This window comes from Lepus europaeus, chromosome 10 (assembly GCF_033115175.1).
Source record: "Lepus europaeus isolate LE1 chromosome 10, mLepTim1.pri, whole genome shotgun sequence".
NCBI lineage: Eukaryota > Metazoa > Chordata > Mammalia > Lagomorpha > Leporidae > Lepus > Lepus europaeus.
The window spans coordinates 57,216,620-57,239,293 of NC_084836.1; the positions used below are offsets into that span (position 1 = coordinate 57,216,620).

At 44.1% G+C, this 22,674-nt stretch overlaps 1 protein-coding gene across 6 annotated transcripts in view; it reads right to left on the minus strand.

Annotated features, from left to right (window-relative positions):
- Positions 1-22,674, minus strand: part of SRGAP1 (SLIT-ROBO Rho GTPase activating protein 1) — a 319,573-nt gene that overhangs the window by 18,772 nt on the left and 278,127 nt on the right. For all 6 annotated transcript variants that reach the window (XM_062203307.1, XM_062203305.1, XM_062203303.1 and 3 more), the window contains exons 16-18: positions 7,291-7,396; positions 4,328-4,552; positions 1,412-1,491 (exon numbers count right to left, since the gene is read on the minus strand). In XM_062203307.1, coding sequence (XP_062059291.1) covers positions 1,412-1,491; positions 4,328-4,552; positions 7,291-7,396 — 411 coding nt within the window. The remainder of the gene's footprint in view (positions 1-1,411; positions 1,492-4,327; positions 4,553-7,290; positions 7,397-22,674) is intronic.

The following is a 22,674-nucleotide window of genomic DNA, read 5'->3' on the forward strand; positions in this document are numbered from 1 at the left end:
TAAGACTCTGCCTGTTTCATTCAAATGCAGACAGGTCATGAAGGAACAACCCAATCAATTAGAAGAACATTTTATTGGTAATCCTACTACATCAACTAGTAAATCTCAGTGATTTCATTATTTTGAGTCTGTCTTCTCCTCTGAGAGCTATCTCACTGTGCAGTGTCAATCCATAGCTCTTTACACACGGTAGGCTAGCCACTGCATAGCAAATCCATCCACACCTTTCCTAGGGAAAGCTGCACAGGCCTTATGGGTCCTGAAGAGTCTTTGCAGACTGTTTCTACTGCTGCCATCAATAATAACAAAACCACAATTGGTTAGTTTTCCTGCATGGCTGTTACGATTTTGTGCAAAGGGGAAGAAAATTCAGCAGAGCTGATTTCTTGGCTGCCCCTTGTTGCCAGGTCTTATATTTGCACGTCTTGGTGTTTTATATGAAATGCTGGCCATCACACTTTGTTTGGGACCTTGCTGTCCATGACACTTTTCCTATTAGCTCTGTTTCTTACAACCCTTTCAGAAGATGGGTTGTAAGATTCTGTTGACAGCCTTGTTTTTGGAAAAACAGCTGGTGACACGATGATAGAGAAAAGAAAATATGATACCAGAGTGGTCAAAAAGAAAATGTTCTAGTTAATTTAGTTACAAGACTTTAGAGATTGCTGGGAGAATATTTGTCTTTTATAAGCAATGCTTTTCTTTCCTGAAACTTGGGTGACTCTGATCCACTTGTTATCTCAAACACAGAGCATGCCCCAAAGCTCCCCTCTCACAGTCAAGGGTAAGAAGGACAGACAGGAACGCTTGGCAATGAGGTTGGTGTCTGGAAGACTGGTCTTGTCTCGGCTTTCCCTGCCACTGAGAAAGGCGAGGGAACACTCGGAGAAAGCAGTGAGAAGGGAATGAGCCACAGAGGGAATCAAAAGGAAAATCCAGGACCAAAGAAAGGCTGGTGGCGGGGGTGGGGTTCAGACTTTTGAGAGCTATGTCACAAAGATGGACGCTCTCACATTAAAAATGCCTTCTAAGTGCAGAAAACATCATTGTATCTTATTATTTCTAACATTACTCAAGTAGAAAAAACTCATGAAAAATATATATGGGATGATTGCATTTACAGGAAAGTAAAGAAAATGGAAAACGAAACAAGAACTCAGCAACACAAATATATACTGGTTATCCCTGCAAAGGTAAGTAAGGTGGTGAGATATGGGAAGTTCAAGGGTAAGGACATCTTTTTTCTTAAACTTGGTTGTAGTTCCATGGTTGTTCAAGGAACATCATTCTTTATACCTTGTGTGTACTTTACAAATATACTTTTATGTCTATGGAATTTCTAATGTACGTAATTGCTTAAGAATAAGGACACAGAGCCTGGTGTTTATAATAGCGTGAGTCCAGGACATACCATCTTCGCTGGTGTGGGGCTCTGTACCAGCATCCTGGTCCACTTCCTCCAACGTACCGTGCTCACTGTATGGGCTGTCACTGCCGAACAGAAACAGAAATTCATAGCAAAGCAAAACAGAGGCACTTTTTAAAAACTGGACAGGAAAAACAAAAGACTTTGGAATGGCACAAGAGTTCCTTGATAATCTGCCAATGGAATGCTGGAGCTTCCGTTAATGATATAGTCCTACAGGAGCGTATACATGTATGGACTTTGGACTTTTGGACAACTCTGCAGATACAAGTTTACTTGTAGAGAAAGGATAGCATTCTATACAAAAATAAATATTACCCACAGTAAGGTAAAGTGGTTGAATGCTGGTAGAATATGACTATAAATTCATTTTGTCATTCCTTTACTACAAATAAATGGATGGTTATTTAGCTTCTCCTCTGAATTGGCTGTTGCATCTCTGCTCTCTGTATGAGGGGCGTGATATTGTCCTCTTTTAAAACTTTGCATTTGATATTGTCCTCCTTTAAAACTGCATTTTAGAACTTGCTGTGGCACAGCAGGTTAAAGCCCTGGTCTACAGTGCCAGCATCCCACATGGGCACCAGTTCGAGACCCAGCTGCTCCACTTCTGATCTAGCTCTCTGCTATGGCCTGGGAAAGCAGTGGAAGATGGCTCAAATCCTTGGGCCCCTGCACCAGCATGGGAGACCAGAAGAAGCTCCTGGTTCCCGGCTTTGGATTGGCGCAGCTCAGACCATTGCAGCCATTTGAGGAATCAAACAGCGGATGGAAGATCTCTCTCTCTCTCTCTCTCTCTCCCTTTCTCTCTGCCTCTCTGTAACTCTGTCTTTCAAATAAATAAATAAATCTTTAAAAAAATAATAAAACTTCGCCTTTAATATTATTTCTCCTTCTCCTCAAATATGTGCTGATAAACGGATTGTAGTGGTCCTAAATCTGATATTTCCATGGAAATCCATTTCTATTGCTGATGTTGGGGGTGAGGCAAACCAGCATATCACTTTGTCTTTAAAATGAGTGACACGTCTAGAGAACACAGCACATAAGGACACACACATACACATGTACATGTTCCTGGCTGCAAGACTGTTATGAGGCTTTGATCCTGTTTAGAAAAAGTAGCAACCACAACGTGTCCTAGGATCCAACGCGTGAAATAATACTGACCAGACATCTCCATGCTTGCTTTTTGATGAACTGAGTCAGGCAGCAGAGCGCTCTGACGTGGCCCCAAGAGTTGTAAATGTTAAACACGTCTTTGACGTTGACCTTACATAACACATCCATGAAGGTGAGATTATGCATCTCAGCAGGGCTGAGTTCTATTCATTTACCTTTCCACAGCCAAGCTCAGTGAGTAGAAATGCTCAAGTAAATATTTTCAAATGGAATTTCTTGTGTCAGGCTGTTAGATATCCTCGAGTCCTGGAATCTAGCATGTTTTGTTGTTAACTCAGAAAGCAGGACTTGTGGAAATAGTTAACTCTCAGTGTTCTGAATGTGTAGCATCAGACCAAGGTCCAAGTGGGGAAAAGGTGCTTTGTTATTCAATGGCCTCTCGGCTACTCATTCCATTCTACTTAGTCCTGGGTAGGAGAACAGGGAAGGAAGTATCTTGGGCAGGGTCCAAGCCTATCAGACAAGCCTAATTCTAGCTGCTCCTGAGTCCCAGCTGCACAGCGTGGCTTGAGGCAGGTCGAGAGCGCGTTGTGTGGGAAGACTCGAGTGGGCTCTGGAATCAGACTCATCTGGGCTGCCTCCAGCGACTGCTAATCAGAGGTTCCTTGGCCTCTTAATTTACTTGGCAGTGTGGTCATGATAAACAAGGGATCACAGGCATTGCCGCGACAGCACAAAACAGGGGCTCAAGACATCAAAGCTTCTTTGATTGTATTTAGAAACTGGAAACTCACATATCAAAAAATAGTGAATATGGACATTTTATGGATTATTCAATTGATTATATTTCCCCCGTTACTACACTTGGTTGGAAGGTGATGATACTGACATGTTAAAAAATGTTTACTCCAACTATCTGTTCAAAATTATCTCTACTACTATAATTGGTCAGAATAATAATTAATAGTAAGAGTAAAAAATGAAGTTGAGTAATAATGAAAATCTATTTAGTGGCTAGGGCTTCTTCTTTTTTTTTTTTTTTTTTTTGACAGGCAGAGTGGACAGTGAGAGAGACAGAGAGAAAGGTCTTCCTTTACCTCCAATGGCTGCTGCGGCTGGCGCGCTGCGGCCAGCGCACCGTGCTGATCTGAAGCCAGGAGCCAGGTGCTTATCCTGGTCTCTCATGCGGGTGCAGGGCCCAAGCACTTGGGCCATCCTCCACTGCACTTCTGGGCCACAGCAGAGAGCTGGCCTGGAAGAGGGGCAACCGGGACAGAATCCGGTGCCCCAACCGGGACTAGAACCGTGGGTGCCGGCGCTGCAGGCGGAGGATTAGCCTATTGAGCCGCAGCGCCGGCCAGGGCTTCTTTAAGATGAGAATTTTGAAATACCTTATATAGAATCAAAGCTATCTGATTCAGAAAGAAAACTTTCAATTCAATCAGTTTTCTTGACTTAAGGTAAACACAGAAATTAATATTGCTCAATGTAACTTCAAAACCTTCATTATCTACAAAAGCCACGATGGCACAGATACACCTAAAAAGATATCATCTTTGGGGAAAAGAAAGGGATAAAGATAAGTTCTTAGAATAAGAAGCAATGTTGTCCTGGGTCCTGGTGTCATCTCAAGTATTATTTTTTCTTAATATGTATATTTTAAATTGGATGCTTGGTGGCTTGTGGTCAATTCTTTTTCTTAATTCAGTTAGCATCTATACTTCCATAGTTTTTCTATTTTCTTGATATGCGTGAGAGAACTAAAGTTTTTGGACTTACCAGTAGTCATCTCCAGCCATACATTTCTCATAAACTGGGCCATCCAGTTCTTTAGCATCTGGGAAAATGGTCTCATGGTGGATGATGATGGTTTTGACAATTTCATTCACGTGAGCCTGGCAAGACACCTGATCCTGTATTTCTGGGACAGGCATCAATGTTGGGCCAAAGCAAATGGCCAGGTTGTAAGGATCCATCATGTTCTCATCGCTGTACTGTGAAAGACTATGAAAAGAAGCGAGGAAGGAGATATGAATGAACAGGAGGGAAAAAGAAAATAGATGCTTCACAATTCATATGCTGCAAATAGGGATCTACCATATTTTATTTAGTTTTTATTAGGATAAAATTCCATCTGACTTTAAGTTGGCTCACCAAACTGAAAAGAAAGTGAAACTTGTGACTTTCAAGCAGGTAGAAACTGATAGGGGAATATAAGTCCTATTCGCTTAAGAAAATGGCATTTTTCAGCATCGCAAGGGAGGGATCTAATATCCACTACAATGGAGACAAGGATCCCGTAAATGAGTTTCATTTGTAAATGTTATGGTCAGATTCATTTGGGAACAAATGTAATGATTTCCACAAAGCATTGTGGATGCCTTTGAAATTATTTTCCCACAACTCAAAAATATCTCAGATTCCAGTTGTCTCTATACCTCCGGAGGAAAGCCTGGAGGAACACAAAGCACCTTGTCTGTGTAACTACTGAAAGAAAGCAGGTGACACACGACTCCAGACTTCATAATCTGCTCTTCGGTAGGATTAGGATGACCAACACTAGGCAACCATCATGATCTCAAAAGACATCCTCCATTCTCTCATTTTATTTAAGGATGGCAAATGCTGGGCAGACTTCCAGGAGCCTGGCACTAATTTCTAAATTCAGTTCATGGATGGATATAAAGCATGTGCACAGGTGACTCGCAGTCAGCCAGCCCCTCACTGCTGTGCCTTAGACACTGGGCCGAGCTGCTATGCCAGGGAGAGTTCGGAGATGTTATCTTTCCATGTATAGGGTGTCAGTCTTGAAAGGAAACTGTAAAATCCAGGCGGACAGATGACAAATGGAAGGAGAAAAAGGAGACTCGGCTCCCATTGTGAGATGATGACAGACACAACCTGAGAGCCCACATGGCCTGCTACTTTATCCTTTTTCGGAAACAAGATAGGCTGGAGAGTAGAAAAGACAAGAGTATAATTTCTACAGTTAACATATGTCTTTTCCTTCTGCCATCTCTCAAGCATGCGGTCTTTTGAAAAGTTCAGAGGAACAGCAAACGATCCTGTTACAGGTCATCGTGAAAGTGGAGGCAGGCAGAAGTGAGATTCAGAATAATGGTCCACCTTTCAGAAGACACAGTGGAGTTCGGTGGGGCTGGCAGTCACAGTTAATCTTTCAGGGTCTTTAACTTAGTGCTGACTTGAAAAGCAAAAACTTGATACTGCCATGGTCCTTCCAAGTTTTGACTTCACAATAAGCAAAGAGCTACGCTCTCTTTTCAAACTTCCTGTCCCAGGCGAGCTGGCCTAAAGGCTGGACCCTTGTCTTGGCAAGAAGGCACACGTAGGGGGCTGTGGGGCACCTGCAGGCAGAACCACTGCGGGCACTGCCAGCTGTCTGCCTCACGGTGCATGTGCCGTTCTGCTGAGTCACATGGCGAACCAGATTTGGGTTTTGAGACACTTTCTGATTGACAGACTGCTTCCTTAGTCCGTTGTGGGCTCGGGGGTGTCAGGAAAATCTGGTAGGAGTGCATTCTGGGGTGGGGGAGGAACACCTGCCAGTTAAGGTGAGGACAACAGCCTCTGGATTTCTACACCTGCCTGGTGACGAGGCCCAAATAGAGGTTAAAATGTAGGGCATCCCTTTACCCTAAACATTTCATATCTGTCCAGATGCCACTTATTGCCAGTGGCAACTTCTGTAAAGAGGGGTGCGTGTTTAGGCGCCATAGCCGTGGAGCGCCACTCTGGATGGTTCTCTGCCAGCATTTCCCCACTGGAATGCTACAGGGCTCCTGGGGTCCACCTGAACGAGCAAGAGCTCAGGACTCATCGGCAGGGCTATGATAAATCTCCATGGCTTCTGAGAACTCAAAACCGCCAGTGACACAGAGGAGACATCCTGATTTTAGGAAGGAACAAGCTGGGCCAGAGGAGAAGGCGTTCCCCCTCCCCCAAGCTAACTCAACACCTTGACTCCCTAGGGACTTCCTCACCAGGGGGCTTCAAGACTCACAGAAAATGCACGTGACCTTTTAGTTTCATTTTGCATGGACTTTCTTTGAAGAACCCACATATTTCCAACTGTTTAACTGAAATTCTGAATAGCAAGGGGACTTTCAGATAGGACTTGGGGAAGATGTTTTTATAACAGAGCCCAAATATTAGGATGTAACCCCATCAAAAATAACATCTAAAATGAGTAAAATTTTTCTGAAAATAATGTAGTGGTTTTTAAGAGTTCTGTTGCGCTGTTGTATACAATGTTTTAGAAATACTGGCAAGGTCTCCTCATGGTCAATCTGCAGAAGCTCTTTTTTGGATGTGCGCCTAGCAGTAAGTCTCATCTACGATTTCTTTCCATCCCTGGCTCCGACATTAGAAATAAAAAAAAAACATGGAAATTTTCAGCAGGTGGCTTACATCATTTTGAGTAAAACATTCATGAATACATTGGCTTTGGATGGAAGTTGGAAAAGCACGTATTTCACTGAGAAGTGTGTTTATGATCCCATTTGGGTATCTTTGCATTGATGGCTACAGTTTCTGCATCTGGGGGAGAGCGTTCATCTGTCACACAAGAACCTTGATCTGCTGAGGGAAAATGAACCTTCAGTCCACTGTCAATCATTTTCTCTGTGACTCTGCTGATTTATGGAACCCAGTGCATGTTTTATAGGAGCCAAGAACAAAGGCAGCATTCAGATGGGCATTTGACGGAGCATTCGGATACTTACTGATTGAGGAAAGCGAAGAGGTACCTCATCACTATCAGCACGGACCTGGGCAGGGTCAGGAGGAGTTTGCGGATGTGAAGCGCCCTCTCATAGAGATTATCTATTCCTGCAGACACAAGAGACGTGGTCAGGGTCCTTCCACTCGCCAGGCTGCAAGCATGTCATTACAGTGCACACACTGCAGGGGCGTGTCTGAACACAGCAACTTTCCTAACCAATACAGCGAGTTAGTGGCCAGCCCGGGCGTGCCAGCATTTCTGAGGCTCTGTGCTTCTGGCCCATCATTGTGTCTTCTTATCTTCTTGGTCTTGGCCTTGAATACTTCACAATCGTTTCGATTTAAAATGCGTTAATCCCTTGCTGCCGATTCTAAATCTTGTATGTGATATGGTTTCACCCATTTTTGCTGTGTGTTAAGTAAAATAGCTTTCTGAGGTGTGGCAACCCCCACCCTCACCCCAACCACAAATAAATAAGTGTATTTATTTGTCTATTACTATGATCCAGTCAATATGCCAGGGTTTGGATCTCTCCTTTCTTAAAACTCCCAGAGCATTTTATGTGTAAGACTTTTTACCATTATTACATTATTTCGTCAATTTTTAAACAAGCATTTTAGGAATACATTAGTTGGGAACACATTAATGATATGGCTCCGGTCCTTACAGAATGCACACTGTGGTATCTGGGGTTATTCCTAACTTTACCCCACCTCCCCCATGGAATGGTGAGCTCCCTGGACAGAAGGGTATCTGGGACTTCCGAGCATCAATTTACCATCTGACTAGCAATGCCAATTGTCCAAAATGTCTCAATATTAAAGTGCTTGTGAACAGCAGCCAAAGGGCTACCGCTAATAATGTGTTATTTGTGTAACTGTCTGTGTTTTACACCATTTCCCATGTGTTATCTAACGCAATGCTAAGAACAACACTGGAGAAGGCAGGGCACACACGGTCACCCCCATGTAACAGATGAGGAAAACGAGAACTGGGCGAGAGGCCTTCCTTGGGCCAGAAGGGGCGGGGCTGGGACCAGACCCTGTATTTCCTGCTGCGTAAGTCTGGTTGCCTTTCTTGGATATCCAAGTATCTTTCTCAAGTTCAGCTTTGAAGACACCCGGAAAGCACATACTTGACAACACACTTCGAAGAATAATATGCTCGAAAACATTTCTGAAGCTTCCCGTAATTTCAAGTCACTGTACTCCTGTTTGTTCTACATGGCTCTCGAGGTATTCATGGGTTCTACTTGAGAATTCTTGGCCCTTAGCTTCTGATATTGTAGTCAACTGATTCTCCTAGGGTTTTAAAAAAACCTTTTCCTGACCATAAAAGTGGGTATCTGCTAGGTTCTCCCTGCCTCCCTTCAACAGCAGCCTCCTCCAGTCTCAAGGCCGTGGCCTCTACTTCGCGGATGGTCCTGCTGTTTCACTTCTGCATATCTCACTGCTGATTTCCTGGTTGAAATCTTTACCATTTCTCGGCTGGGCCATCATCATTCTCTCCCTTAACCCAGTCTCCCTTTCCAATTCCCCTTATGCCAGAGGTTCCCAACCTTGACATGGAGTCACACAGGGACATTTTTTAAAATGCTGATGTCTGAGATTCTTTCATGAGGCCAAGGTTGGGTACCACTGCCTTAATTACTCATGCCAAACTCCTTTTCCTGGACTCTTGAGTGCTGGCCCCAGTTGCTTTCCATGTATTATCAAAATGAGCACTTTATTTTTTTCCCTCTGCACAGTTGAAGAGGTAGAAAAAAAAATCTCACTGAACCACCACAACAAATAGCTTATCAGGATTCCTGGGGGAAAAAACCACTTCCATTCTCAAGTATGCCATAGTTGGAACTGCAGCTCCGTCATCTTTTAGAAAATAGGACCTCACAAATCTGAATATATGTAAAACAGTCATGCAATTAACACATCTGTAATATCAGTCATACTGAATTACATATATTATAGTCTTTTTATTTGTAAAGCATTTCAATGCAGAAAAAAATGCACACTATGAACAAGGTGGGTTAGGGCCATGTCCATTTGTCCATTAGGTATAAGCACTTTGTTAATACGCTTTCTAGGCAATGGTCTTAATTTTTGTTTTATTTTTCTGAAGCGGGGGAATAAGGTGTTTAAGAATCATTATTAAACAGGTACATAAATTCACTCGGGCTGTAAGAACTCAATGTATCAATACTTCCACACTCTAATTCATTCTTAGTGTCCCAGTAGGGTGATGACATGTCTCAAAGTAAGCTGTTTGTCATCCCTGACAAACACACGTGATACTTGGGAACCCATAATGGAAGAAAGAGAGGAGGAAACACCGACAGATGGAGTTATTTGCAAGTCATGGAAATTCAAAGGGAAGAACTTTATGTCCACAAATATCAGAAGTTAACTAGGTCAAAGTTCTTCACCTGAAATAGCTGATTTTTTTTTAAAGTATGATGGTTGTTGCTACTTTAAGTTAAAGAATAAAAATAGCATTTTTTTTGACAGGCAGAGTGGACAGTGAGAGAGAGAGACAGAGAGAAAGGTCTTCCTTTGCTGTTGGTTCACCCCCACAATGGCCGCTGCGGCCAGCACACTGCGGCCGGCGCATCACGCTGATCCCAAGCCAGGAGCCAGGTACTTCTCCTGGTCTCCCATGGGGTGCAGGGCCCAAGCACTTGGGCCATCCTCCACTGCACTCCCGGGCCACAGCAGAGAGCTGGACTGGAAGAGGAGCGACCGGGACAGAATCAGGCGCCCCAACCGGGACTAGAACCTGAGTGCTGGCGCCGCAGGTGGAGGATTAGCCTAGTGAGCCGCGGCGCTGGCCAAAAGATCATTCTTGTATCTAAAAGTTTATCACTAAAAATGAAAACACTCAAAGGTGAAATCACACATATTACAATTCACTCTGAACAATAAACAGCATTTACCCTTTTGTTCTTTAAAGACAAAAAACTATCTTCATAAATGATTTTATGTTTATGCATCACACCAAAAATAGTTACAAAACTTAAATTATTTATATAAATAATAATTTTTTAAAGATGATCCCTGCTTGGCAATAACCTCTACTCTTTACTAGTTTCATAGAAAGGCACATAAGAGGGGCTGGCGCTGTGGCGTAGTAGGCTAAGCCTCCACCTGTGGCGCCAGCATCCCATATGGGTGTTGGTTCAAGTCCCAGCTGCTCCACTTCTGATCCAGCTCTCTGTTCGTGGCCTGGGAAAGCAGTAGAGGATGGCCCAAGTGATAGGGCCCCTGCACCCATGTGGGAGACCTGGAAGAATCTCCCAGCTCCTGGCTTTGGATAGGCCTACCTCTGGCCGTTGAGGCCATTTAGGGAGTGAACCAGCAGATGGAAGACCGCTCTCTGTCTCCCTCTCTCTCACTGTGACTCTTTCCCTCAAATAAATGAATTACTTTTTTAAAAAAAAGGCCATAAGAGTTATGGTTAAAAAAAAACAAACAATGCAAACCTTGAGCTCACTGGTGTTTCAAGAGTTAACTCTCCTGATTCTTTGTACTGAGAAGATAAGGTCAACTGTGAGGGGCAGGGATTTAGCATCTTAAAGCTAGGTCTGGGGTCCTAGAGTTAGAAACCAGAAGGAAAGAATGCACAAGGAATGAGTCATATTACTGTTCTTTAGGATTTGTCAAATCCCAGAGATGGCAAGTCACTCTGGCGGCTAGCAGAGGACACACACATTACTTCTAAGAGATTGGATGGTAATCCAAGATTCTTTAGTGTCTCTTAATTTTAATCACAGTCCTTCCAGCCCTTAAAGGCAGTTTCAAATTTTTACTTAATAAGAAATGGGGGTAGGAGGGGTACAGCTATTTGTACATGAGTTTCATAGCAGCATTATTCGTAATAATCCAAATATTCATTGATAGATGAGTGGCTAAGTCAAATGTGGTACACGTGTACAAACAATGGGCTGAGAGTGAGCCTTGGATAGGAAGGGTTTTCTAACACTTCCTGAGACATGGATGTCCCTGAAGACACTGTGCTAAGTGAAGGAAGCCAGACATAAAAGGGCAAATATTGTAGGATTCCCCTTACACCAGGTTCCTAAAATAGGCAAATTCATAGAGACAGAAAGTAGAGTAGGTGATATGATGGGCCGCAGGAGGGGAGTTATTGTTTATGGATACAGAGTTTCTGGTTGGGAAGATGAAAAATTCTGGAAATGGATAGGGGTGATGGTTGCACAAAATCGTGAACGCACCTAATGCCATGGGACTCTGCTCTTGAAAGTGGTTAGAACAGTGAATTCTGTGCCATGTATATTTTATCAGAAAAATAATAATAATAAAAAAAAGAACTGGGGCCCGTGGGATACAAATCAAAGATTTCAGGAGAGAAAAGCTACAGGGATAGAAAATGGTGACACGAGAAGTATATTAGGAGGGACGCAGTCCCGGCAACTATGGTGACCATAAATCAGAGCAAAGCAGAACTGCTGGCATTCTAGAAGTGCCAGCCAACCTACATGTCCCCAAGGCCTCAGGCCACGATGGCTGGGAGCAGGACTCAGGAGGGTACCTGATCAGCCCAGGCTTGCAGGCTACAGATGACTCACGCACTCTTCCGAGCCCGTCAGCAGCTCCAACGTTTACGGTCGCTACTGACACTCTGATGAATGTGCATTCCTAGCTGGCTCTGAGTGCGGCAATTCATGGTCTGCCACAATTTCCTGTTGGATGAAAAGATGCAATCTTTTCTTCCCCTCCGAAAGTTGTCAGTGAGGAAAATCAGTATTTCATTTGGATTTTTTTTAAAAAGCTTGGCTTTGCTTCCACAATCCAAGATCTCACATAATTAGGCGCTGGCAGCATTCATCCAGTCTTGTCCACATGCTCAAAGCTCGCTGGGTTAATTTCCCAGCCATGCAAGGCTCTCCTGTCAGCCCCACCTTCCCTCGCAGCACAGGGGCTTGACAGCTCAGGGTAAACACATGTGAGAAAAATCACCACAAAACCCAAGTTACTTCAGAACATGGCAAAAAGTTCAAATGGCTATTACCCTGAAAAATACCAGTTCTCCTGTGGCTCTGTTTGCAAAAGTGCAACCACTACCACCACACATTTCTAGAATTTGTCTGCCAGAAAACAGAAAATAAAATCACGAGACGTAAATTTATCCATAAGGATGAAGACAGGAAAGGGGATTCTTTGGTGGCCACATTTAGAAACTGCTTATTTGGGGCCCGTGTTGTGGTGCAGCGGGGTAAGCTGCTGCCTGTGATGGCAGCATCCTGCATCTGAGCACGGGTTCGAGTCCCAGCTGCTTCACTTCTGATCCAGCTCCTTGCTAATGCATCTGGGGAAGCAGCAGAAGGTGGCCCCAGGACATGGGCCCTTGTCATCCATGTGGGAGACTTGGATGGAGTCCTGGGCTTCTAGCTTCAGACCAGCCCTGGGCATTGCAGCCATTTGGGAAGCAAACTAGTGGATGGAAGATCTCTTTATCTTTCTGTCTCTCTCTCTCTCTTGTCATGCTGTCTTTCAAATAAATTATTTTTTTATTTTTTTTGACAGGCAGAGTGGACAGTGAGAGAAAGAGACAGAGAGAAAGGTCTTCCTTTGCAGTTGGTTCATCCTCCAATGGCCGCCGCGGCCAGCGTGCTGCAGCCGGCGCACCACGCTGATCCGATGGCAGGAGCCAGGTGCTTCTCCTGGTCTCCCATGCGGGTGCAGGGCCCAAGCACTTGGGCCATCCTCCACTGCACTCCCTGGCCACAGCAGAGAGCTGGCCTGGAAGAGGGGCAACCGGGACAGAATCCGGCGCCCCAACCGGGACTAGAACCCCGTGTGCCGGCGCTGCAAGGCGGAGGATTAGCCTGTTGAGCCATGGCACCGGCCTCAAATAAATTTTTTATAAAGAAACTATTCGTTTGGCGACAGGCACACAGACAAGAGCCCCACAGACAGCACTGAAGGCGAGCTGAGTGGTTACAGGGGTACAGTTTCACTCTAACAATGGTAAGGTGTTAACCAGTTTTGTGTGTGATACTGTGTGAGCATTAATGAACAGGAAAGAGAAAAACAGAGGGATGTTCTGGGGTAGGGGTTGTGGTACGGTGGGTTAAGTCCCTGCTGGGGATGCCAGCATCCTCTGTCAGAGTGCCAGTTCAAGTCCTGAGTAACCCGTGTTTTATTATCAGCTTCCTGCCAATGTGTCTGGCAGGTGGCAGATGATGGCTCCTGCCACCCATGTGACAGGCCTGGATGGGGTTTCTGGTTCCTGGCTTCAGCCTGGAGTAGCTTGCGTTGTTGTGGGCATTTGGGAAGTAACAATCAGAAGAAAGATGTCTGTCACTCTGCCATTCAAAATTCTTTATAAAACAACGAAAATCTCTCAAAAGGGATGTTCCAGTACATTCGAATGGATCTTAGCCTAGATGTGAAATGAATTACCAGTTGTTCTCCCAGGTAAGACATAAACGCTCAGCAACTTCTGTTATGTGAAACTGTTCACAGCCTAACTTCTGTGAATGTTAACTAGTGTTGAACCATACTCTAGAAATGAATACATAAATGATGTCTATATTTCTCTTTTTGCTGCTCAATTATCACATCAAGCTTAGCAAGGAAACTGAGACTCAACCTAGAAAGCTTTTCCTAGTGAAAGGCCTATTAAGTTTCTTTCTTTCTTTCTTTCTTTTTTTTTTAAGGTTTTCATTGATTTATTTGTCAGAGTTTCAAAAAGAGAGGGAGACAGAGAGAGATCTTCCATCTGCTGGTCCACATCCCAGGTGGCCACAATAGCCAGGGTTGAGCCAGGCCAAAGCCAGGAGTCTGAAGCTTCATTTGGGTCTCCCACATGGGTGGCAGGGGCCCCAACACTTGGGCCATCTTCTACTTGTTTCCCAGGCACATTAGCAGGGAGTGGAAGAGGAGCAGCCAGATATGAACCGGCTCCCATAGGGGATGCTGGTGTCATGGGTGGCAGCTTTACCTGCTACGTCACAATACTGGCCCCTGAAGATTTTTAAGGAAAAAGAAAATCCTAAGAACATTATTATAAAACATCAAACAAACTCAGAGTTCACAGAGAAAGCCACCATGTATGCCAATAAAGCTGAAAGAATTTTTAATAGTAAAAATCATAAGTAGAACACCAAGGGAACAGTTTCAAAGTCTTTTTCATGAAGCAATCAGATGGACAAATAGATTTATGTACTAAGAGGCTCACAATAGTATTTTGTTTAACTGCAAAATCACTGGAAACAATCTAAATATTTAAAACTAGGGGATCTGCTCTACAAAACAGGAACCACTGGGGTGACATTGAGGGTGCAATGGGTTAAGTTGCTGCTCGGGATGCACACATCACCTATCTGAATACTGGGGTCCAGTTCTGCCTTCCCTTATGACCCAGCTTCCTGCTAACGGGCCTGGGAACAGATGATGGCTGCAGTACTTGGGTTTCTGCCACCCATGTGCGAGACCGGGATGGAGTTCCTAGCTTCTGGCTTTGGCCTGGCCCAGCCCCGGCTGTTGAGGAAATTCAAGGAACTTAACCAGAAGATGGAAGATCTCTCTCTCTCTCCTTCCATCAATCTGCCTTTCAAATAAAGAAATAACATGGGGTTGGCACCGTGGCATACTAGGCTAAGTCTCCCCCTGTGGCGCTGGCACCCCACAGGAGTACCAGTTCATGTCCTGGCTGCTCCTCCTCTGATTTTGCTCTCTGCTATGGTCTGGGAAGGCAGTGGGTGACGGTCCAAGTGCTTGGGCTCCTGTACCTGCATGGGAGACATGGAAGAAACTTCTGGCTCCTGGCTTGGGATCAGCTCAGCTCTGGCCTTGTGACCATGTGGGGAGTGAACCAGTGGATCTAAGATCTTTGTCTCTCCCTCTCTCTGTTTGTAACTCTCACATAAGTAAATAAAAATCTTAAAAAAATACTTGAAAATATTGGCTAAGCCAGAGGGAAATGAAAACGTTAAAAAAATAGAAACCATTATATAGACACTAAGTGGTATCTATATTTTAAAAAATACATACTGATATGGGAAAGTGTTAATAACATCATTAACTTAAAACAGTATAAAGACCGATATGTGGGGCTGGCGTTGTGGCATAGTAGGTTAAGCCTTGGCCTGCAGCTCCAGCATCCCACATGGGTGCTGGTTCGAGCCCAGCTGCTCCACTTCCAATTCAGCTCTCTGCTAATGGTCTGGGAAAGCAGCAGAGGATGGCCCAAGTCTTTGGACCCCTGGCACCCATGTGGGAGACCTGGAAGAAACTCCTGGCTCCTGGCTTTGGATCGGCATAGTTCCAGCCATTGTGGCCATTTTCAAGTGAACATCTGAAGAGTGAACCAGCTGATGAAGACCCCTCTGTCTCTCCCTCTGACTGTAACTCTACCTCTCAAATAAATAAATCTTAAAAAAAGATCCAGTATGGCATGATGTAATATTTTACAACAGCTTTGTGGAGATACAAGTCACATACCATACCACTCACCCTTTAAATTAAGTAACTCAATGATTTGTAGTACACTTAGGGTCATGTAACATCACCTCAAACAGAAACCACATCTCCATTAGGCAGAGCAACAGAGACAGGTGCCGCACCATCTTCAGTCCCCTGGTTCACTCCCCCAAACTCCCACAATGGCCAGGGCTAGGCCAGGCAGCAGCCAGGAGCCAGGAACTTCAGACAGGCCTCATACATGGGTGGTGGAAGCTAAAGCACTTGACTCTTCATCTGCTGCTTCCCAGGATACATCAGCAGAAGACTGGATTGAGAGCGGAGTCATCGGGACTTAAACAGTACTCCAACACGGGATGCAGGTGCTGCGCATGGCAGCTTCACCTGCTCTACCACAAAGCCTGCCTCCAGGTTTTATTAAAAATGTATAGGAGCGGGATCAAATCCAAGATGGCGGAATAGGAAGGGAGCACATTGATATTCTTCGGCAAGACACAGGTTAATAAAAGTGGAGATACTGCAGGGTCAAGGAAGAGTAGGGGAAGAAACAGCAGAGGAAACTCTTCCGGAACTAGTGATTCACAGTGGACCTGCGTGGAGAGCGTGGGAGCCCAAGTTCGGGACACCAGCAGCAGACTCAACGCACCAGCGCTGGAACGCGAGGTGAGCCGAACCTCCATAGCCTGAGACACCAGCGGGCAAGCGGAAAGAGGAGGCTAGAGGGAACGAGGCTTGAAACTCCGTGGGGAAAAATTCACCAGACTAACTAGAAGAGAGAGAGGGAAAAAAAAAAGTGACCGAAACGGACACGAGTTTCTCTCTCTCCGCTCACCCCTCAAGGGCGAGCAAGACAAAGAGCAGGCGCCATTTTGGACATACGTCATAAGCAGGGCGACCTCAGGTCTGCACCAGCCCTGAGCCTAGCAGAAAAACCTGACTCTGGGGGGAGGGGTGAAATAACTGGAGATTAGCATCTAACTTGGCAACCCAGTGGGAGACTGCAGGAGAATTGGAGCCTACACCAAGGGCAGCAGAGATTCCCTGTGTGGTCCTTGGGAAAGAGCTTCCAATCTCTGGCTCCTGTGGGTATATCATTTGCCTGCTAACTACCTCCAATTACATTCAGCTGTGCGGAATTACTTCCCTTTTGAATCAACAAAAGAAAGAGATTTACCACGCCTAACCTGGGAGTGTCATCTTGACACACCCTCAACCCTGAGGAACCAAACACAGCTCTCAGTCCACACCCATCTCAAGCCTCTAAGGCTCCACCAAAAGCAGACAGTCCACTTAATCTAGAGTCATAGTATAACAAGAAAAAAAAAAACACCACAGTGAAGAAACCAAATATCTCCAACATGCCAAACAACAAACGCAAAAACCGAGGTAACAAGAACAAGGAAGACACTATGACGCCCCCAAATGAAAAAGACACCCCAACTCAAGATTATGAAGATGATGAGATAGAAGAAATTCAAGAAGCAGATCTCAAAAAATTGATAAGAACATTAAGAAGTTCTCAAAAACAAATTCTTGAACTACAGAAATCCTTAAAGGACAAGATAGAAAATCTCTCGTGAAAGTGAAATATTAAGGAGGAATCAAAATGAAATGAAACAACTAGTGGAACAAGAAATGGTGATTGTGACGAGAAATCATAATGAAATGAAGAATTCAATAGATCAAATGACAAACACATTAGAGAGCCTTAAAAACAGAATGGGCGAAGCAGAAGAGAGAATATCAGACTTAGAAGACAGAGAACAGGAAAGGAAACAGGCAAACCAAAGAAAAGAAGAAGAAATTAGAAATCTAAAAAATATTGTCGGGAATCTACAGGATACTATTAAAAAATCTAACATTCGGGTTCTAGGAGTTCCTGAAGGCATGGAGAGGGAGAAAGGATTAGAAGGCATTTTCAGTGAGATACTAGCAGAAAATTTCCCAGGTTTGGAGAAGGACAGAGGCATCTTAGTACAGGAAGCTTATAGAACCCCTAATAAACATGACCAAAAGAGATCCTCACCACGACACGTCATAATCAAACTCACCACAGTGAAACATAAAGAAAAGATTCTAAAAGGTGCAAGAGAGAATCGTCAGATTACTCTCAGAGGATCTCCAATTAGACTCACAGCAGACTTCTCATCAGAAACCCTACAAGCTAGAAGGGAATGGCGAGACATAGCCCAGGTACTAAGAGAGAAAAACTGCCAGCCCAGAATATTATATCCTGCAAAGCTCTCATTTGTGAATGAAGGTGAAATTAAGACTTTTCATAGCAAACAGAAACTGAAAGAATTTGTTGCCACTCATCCTGCCCTGCAAAAGATGCTTAAAGATGTATTACACACAGAAACACAGAAACATGGTCACCAATATGAAAGAAGGTAAAGGAAGGAAACCTCACAGCAAAAGATCACAGGAAGCTCAATTTCTCTTTGACATAGAATTAAACTCTGATGCACTGTTAGAGCAATGTGTTAAAGTAATCTATTATGTTCTCTTGATGTCTGTTAAATTCTAATTGTTCAAAAACAGCTGAATTTTTATTAAGAGCTATGGGTTATTTAACTATGTGCTTATTTTCAAAGACTTGAATAATCACCTAGTAACAATGATCAAATTTGGTCTATGTTATGTCATGATTTTAAGGAATCTTAGTTCAACCAGATATTTTGGATTTTGATATTGGTCTATTATGCTATGTTATATGTGCGTACATATTGTATGTCCACATGGGGAAATTTTATTAAGAGTTTTATTTTAAATGGCTTTTAGATAAGATTGTCCATAAATTTAAGCTGCTAAAATCAATCAAAGATACATTTTAATTTGTGTGACCTGAATCTGTGTATCATATGTTTTAAACTTGTTGGTAGAAAGAAACTAAAAACATTTTATATGGTTGTGCTTAAGTTTACTGGTTAAACAAACTACACCATCTTAGATATTTAAGAGGTGTTTTCAAATACATGATTCTTAAAATTTATAGAAGGCATTGGACCTTCTGGTAAATGTTTTCTTAAGTTGTTATCTAATGGTTGAAACGGTTTGCTAAGTATTCATGTAATATTGCTATTGTCAGCAAGTGATCTAGGACTTGCTCCCTCATTTCTCTATTCTAAGCCCAACTTGTTCTTTCATTTCTCTATTCTCTTCAAGGTAGGAAACTAATTCTATTATGAAGGAATCTGTAGGACGCACAATTTAATCTTTAGACCTTATAAGAGATGGCTAACATTTTTCTGTAATAGCATAGCCAAAATAAGAGCTTAAATTATAATCTCATAGCTAGATTCACATCGCCATCAGCGAAGTATACAGTAAGTAGAAAAAAAAAACCTCCCTTTCAGACCAAAGGGAAAGAAAGTTTTAAAGTGAGAATATAATTTTCCTCATGGGCATTGTCTACCTTAGAAAAACTACTACAGAACATGCCTGTGACTATAGACTTGTAGTTCAGGCCACCGAAGATTAGAGATGGGACATGGGCACTCCCTTGACTTGCATCCTCTGGTCTGCTTCAACAAAAACCAGGAGGAAAAGAAAGCTAGGCATCAGAAGCAATGGGTGGCAGGCCTATTAATGGCTGATCTGTACAGTGATCTGCCCTCAAGGAGACCCAACAGGCCAGTCCACTGCAGTGGCTTTCCATGTGGTAAGTCTGGGCTTCAGCAGAAGTCAGCTTGTGAAGAGCCCTGGCAGCTCTGCCAAGAGTTGGATCACTGGAAATGGACCTGCCCTGGAGTCGAAGGATGCCCAGGTCAGAGCCACAGATCTTATTGGCTCCAAGCTGAAAAGCCCTTCACTCAGCCCAACTTCCAAAGTGACCACTGCAGCTGAGTGTATGGTCAAGTAGGGTCAGCAACATTGCAGGCAGAACTGTAAATTTCTTGTTAGAGATGCCACCTGCCTTTACCTGGCCAGCTCTCCTCCCAGGCCAGCCAAGTAATGAAAGTCAACAGAGTGCCTTCCCCTAGGAGGTTCACACCTCCCTTAGGATATACCCCATGTGAAGAGATAGATAGGTCTGGGCCTCTTAACTTACAAGGCCTAAAGACCACCAGATTATTATCAAGCCCCTTCTATCAGGTTCTATTTGCCTCTCAATCAGAAAACTTAATTGTAGCTTAGACAGCACCTTTCTTAGCTCCTCTAATAATGACTCTGTCCTTTGTTCTAGACCCTGTCTAGTGCACTTGGGCCTCATTCCTTTGTAGTCATAACCTCTACTCTACCACCAATGGCTCTACTCCCAACCTGTGTGTACTGATGGTCCTCTTCCCCACTTAATGCTGTATAATTGTTCAAACCTGGTAAATTTCACTCTTAGGATCATTGGTTACTATCCTCACTCTGTCTTTTATGACCTTGTCTAAATATGATCAGAGTCGGGGAACTTGGAAGGCTTCCATAGCCTTGGCAACTCATGACGACAGCCTAGGGTGGTTACTGGCGCCATAAACTAGAGTGTCAATTTGTTGGGTCAACAACAGGAGCCACTGTGCGCTTGCTCCTGATGTGGGATCTCTGTCCTTAATGTACTGTACATTTTGATTTAATGCTATAACTAGTACTCAAACAGTATGTTTCACTTTGTGTTTCTATGTGGGTGCAAACTGTTGAAATCTTTACTTAATGTATACTAAATTGATCTTCTGTATATAAAGAGAATTGAAAATGAATCTTAATGTGAATGGAAGGGGAGAGGGAGCGGGAGAGGGGAGGGTTGCGGGTGGGAGGGAAGTTATGGGAAGGGGAAGCCATTGTAATCCATAAGCTGTATACTGGAAATTTATATTCATTAAATAAAAGTTAAAAAAAAAATGTATAGGAGCGGCCGGCGCCATGGCTAACTAGGCTAATCCTCCACCTGCGGCACCAGCACTCCGGGTTCTAGTCCCAAGTGGGGCGCCGGATTCTGTCCTGGTTGCTCCTCTTCCAGTTCAGCTCTCTGCTGTGGCCCAGGAGGGCAGTGGAGGACGGCCCAAGTGCTTGGGCCCTGCACCCACATGGGAGACCAGGAGGAAGCACCTGGCTCCTGGCTTCAGATCGGCGCAGCTTGCCGGCCGTAGCAACCATTTGGGGGGTGAACCAATGGAAGGAAGAACTTTCTCTCTGTCTCTCTCTCTCTCTGTCTAACTCTGCCTGTCCAAAAAAAAAAAAAAAAAAAGTATAGGAGCAAGGCTCACATTATGGCAAAGTGGGTTACGTTACTGCTTTTGACATCCACATCCCATATCAGAGTGCTGGTTTGAGTCCCAGATGCTTGGCTGCCAATCCAGTTCCCTGCTAATGTGCCTGGGAAAGCAGCAGAAAATCGCTCAAGTACCTGGCCCCTGCTACCCACCCATGTGAAGACCCAGATGGAGTTCCTGGCTCCTGACTTTGGCCTGGCTTTGCCCTGGATACTGAGGCCATTTGGGGAGTGACCCAGTGGATGGACAATCTTTCTGTCTCTGTCTGTCCTTCTTTGACACTCTACCGTTCAAATAAATAGTTAAATCTTTAAGAATATATGCACAGGAATGGTATGTCCTTCTAACAGAATGCCGTTTGGCAATCAAGAGGAAAGAAGTGCTGATACATGAACAAGTACGATCACTGAAAAAGTTACAGCAAGTGAAAGCACATTTCAAGGTGCTTCCAAACGTTAATGGAATTGTGCAGTATAAAAAAACATGCATGGACTGCACTGTTCTGCACCAGAATAAAGCTATCTTTTAATTCCATTTTCCATGAACTTTTTCAAGAAACTTGGTATAAATTCATTGATAGGAAATGGTCAGAACAGGCAAATCTATAGGAATAGAGAGTGGATGAGTGGCTGTTTGTCTAGGGCTGGAGGTGGTGGCAGTAAGTGAGGAGTTGGCAGCGAATGCTTGCTTACTGAGTTCATTTTGGGGGGAATGTTCTAAAACTGATTGTAGTGATGGATGCACAATACTGCAAGGATAGTAAAACCCACTGGATTGTACTCTTTTTTTTTTTTTGACAGGCAGAGTTAGACAGTGAGAGAGAGAGACAGAGAGAAAGGCCTTCCCTCCGTTGGTTCACCCCCCAAACGGCTGCTACGGCCGGCGCACTGCGCCAATCCGAAGCCGGGAGCCAGGTGCCTCTTCCTGGTCTCCCACACGGGTGCAGGGGTCCAAGGACTTGGGCCATCCTCCACCGCCTTCCCGGGCCACAGCAGAGAGCTGGACTGGAAGAGGAGCAACTGGAACAGAACTGGCATCCCAACCGGGACTAGAATCCGGGGTGCCAGTGCCACAGGTGGAGGATTAGCCTAGTGAGCCACGGTGCCGGCCTGTACTCTTTATTTTTTTTATTTGAGGGTGAATGACAGAATGAGAGGCAGAAAGAGAGGGAGGGAGGGGGAGGGGGAAGGGGAGGAGGAAGGAGAGCAAGATCGATAGTGCGTGTGCACAACAGTTGGCTGGGCCGAAGTGAGGAACTCAATCCATGTCTCATGAGTGGGAGGGACCCGTGTGCTTTATATCACCATCAGTTGTTGTCTCTCAGGCTGTCCATTAACAGGAACTGGGAGCAGAGCTGGAAGGTAAATCTAGGCACCGTGATATGGGAAGTGGGTGTCTCAAGGGTGTCGTAACTGCTAGGTCACACTCCTATGCCTAACTGTACTCTTTAATAAGTGAATTGTCCATTATGAGAATTATACCTCAATAAAATACATAGGAATGTACAAATAAAAATCCGTAAGGACACCAAAAAGGTTAACTTCTCCGTATAGAGGTATTATGGATTACGTTCTTAGTAGATGCCGTTTTTCTAACGTGACCACATGTCAATCACATAATAAACAACTATTTTCCAAAAGTACTGCCGCCAATGTGATGATGACTAGAAGAAACTGTTAACGTTTTAGGGTATGACAACGGTACTGTGGTTATGTTACACATTCACATGCAATCTAAATGTTG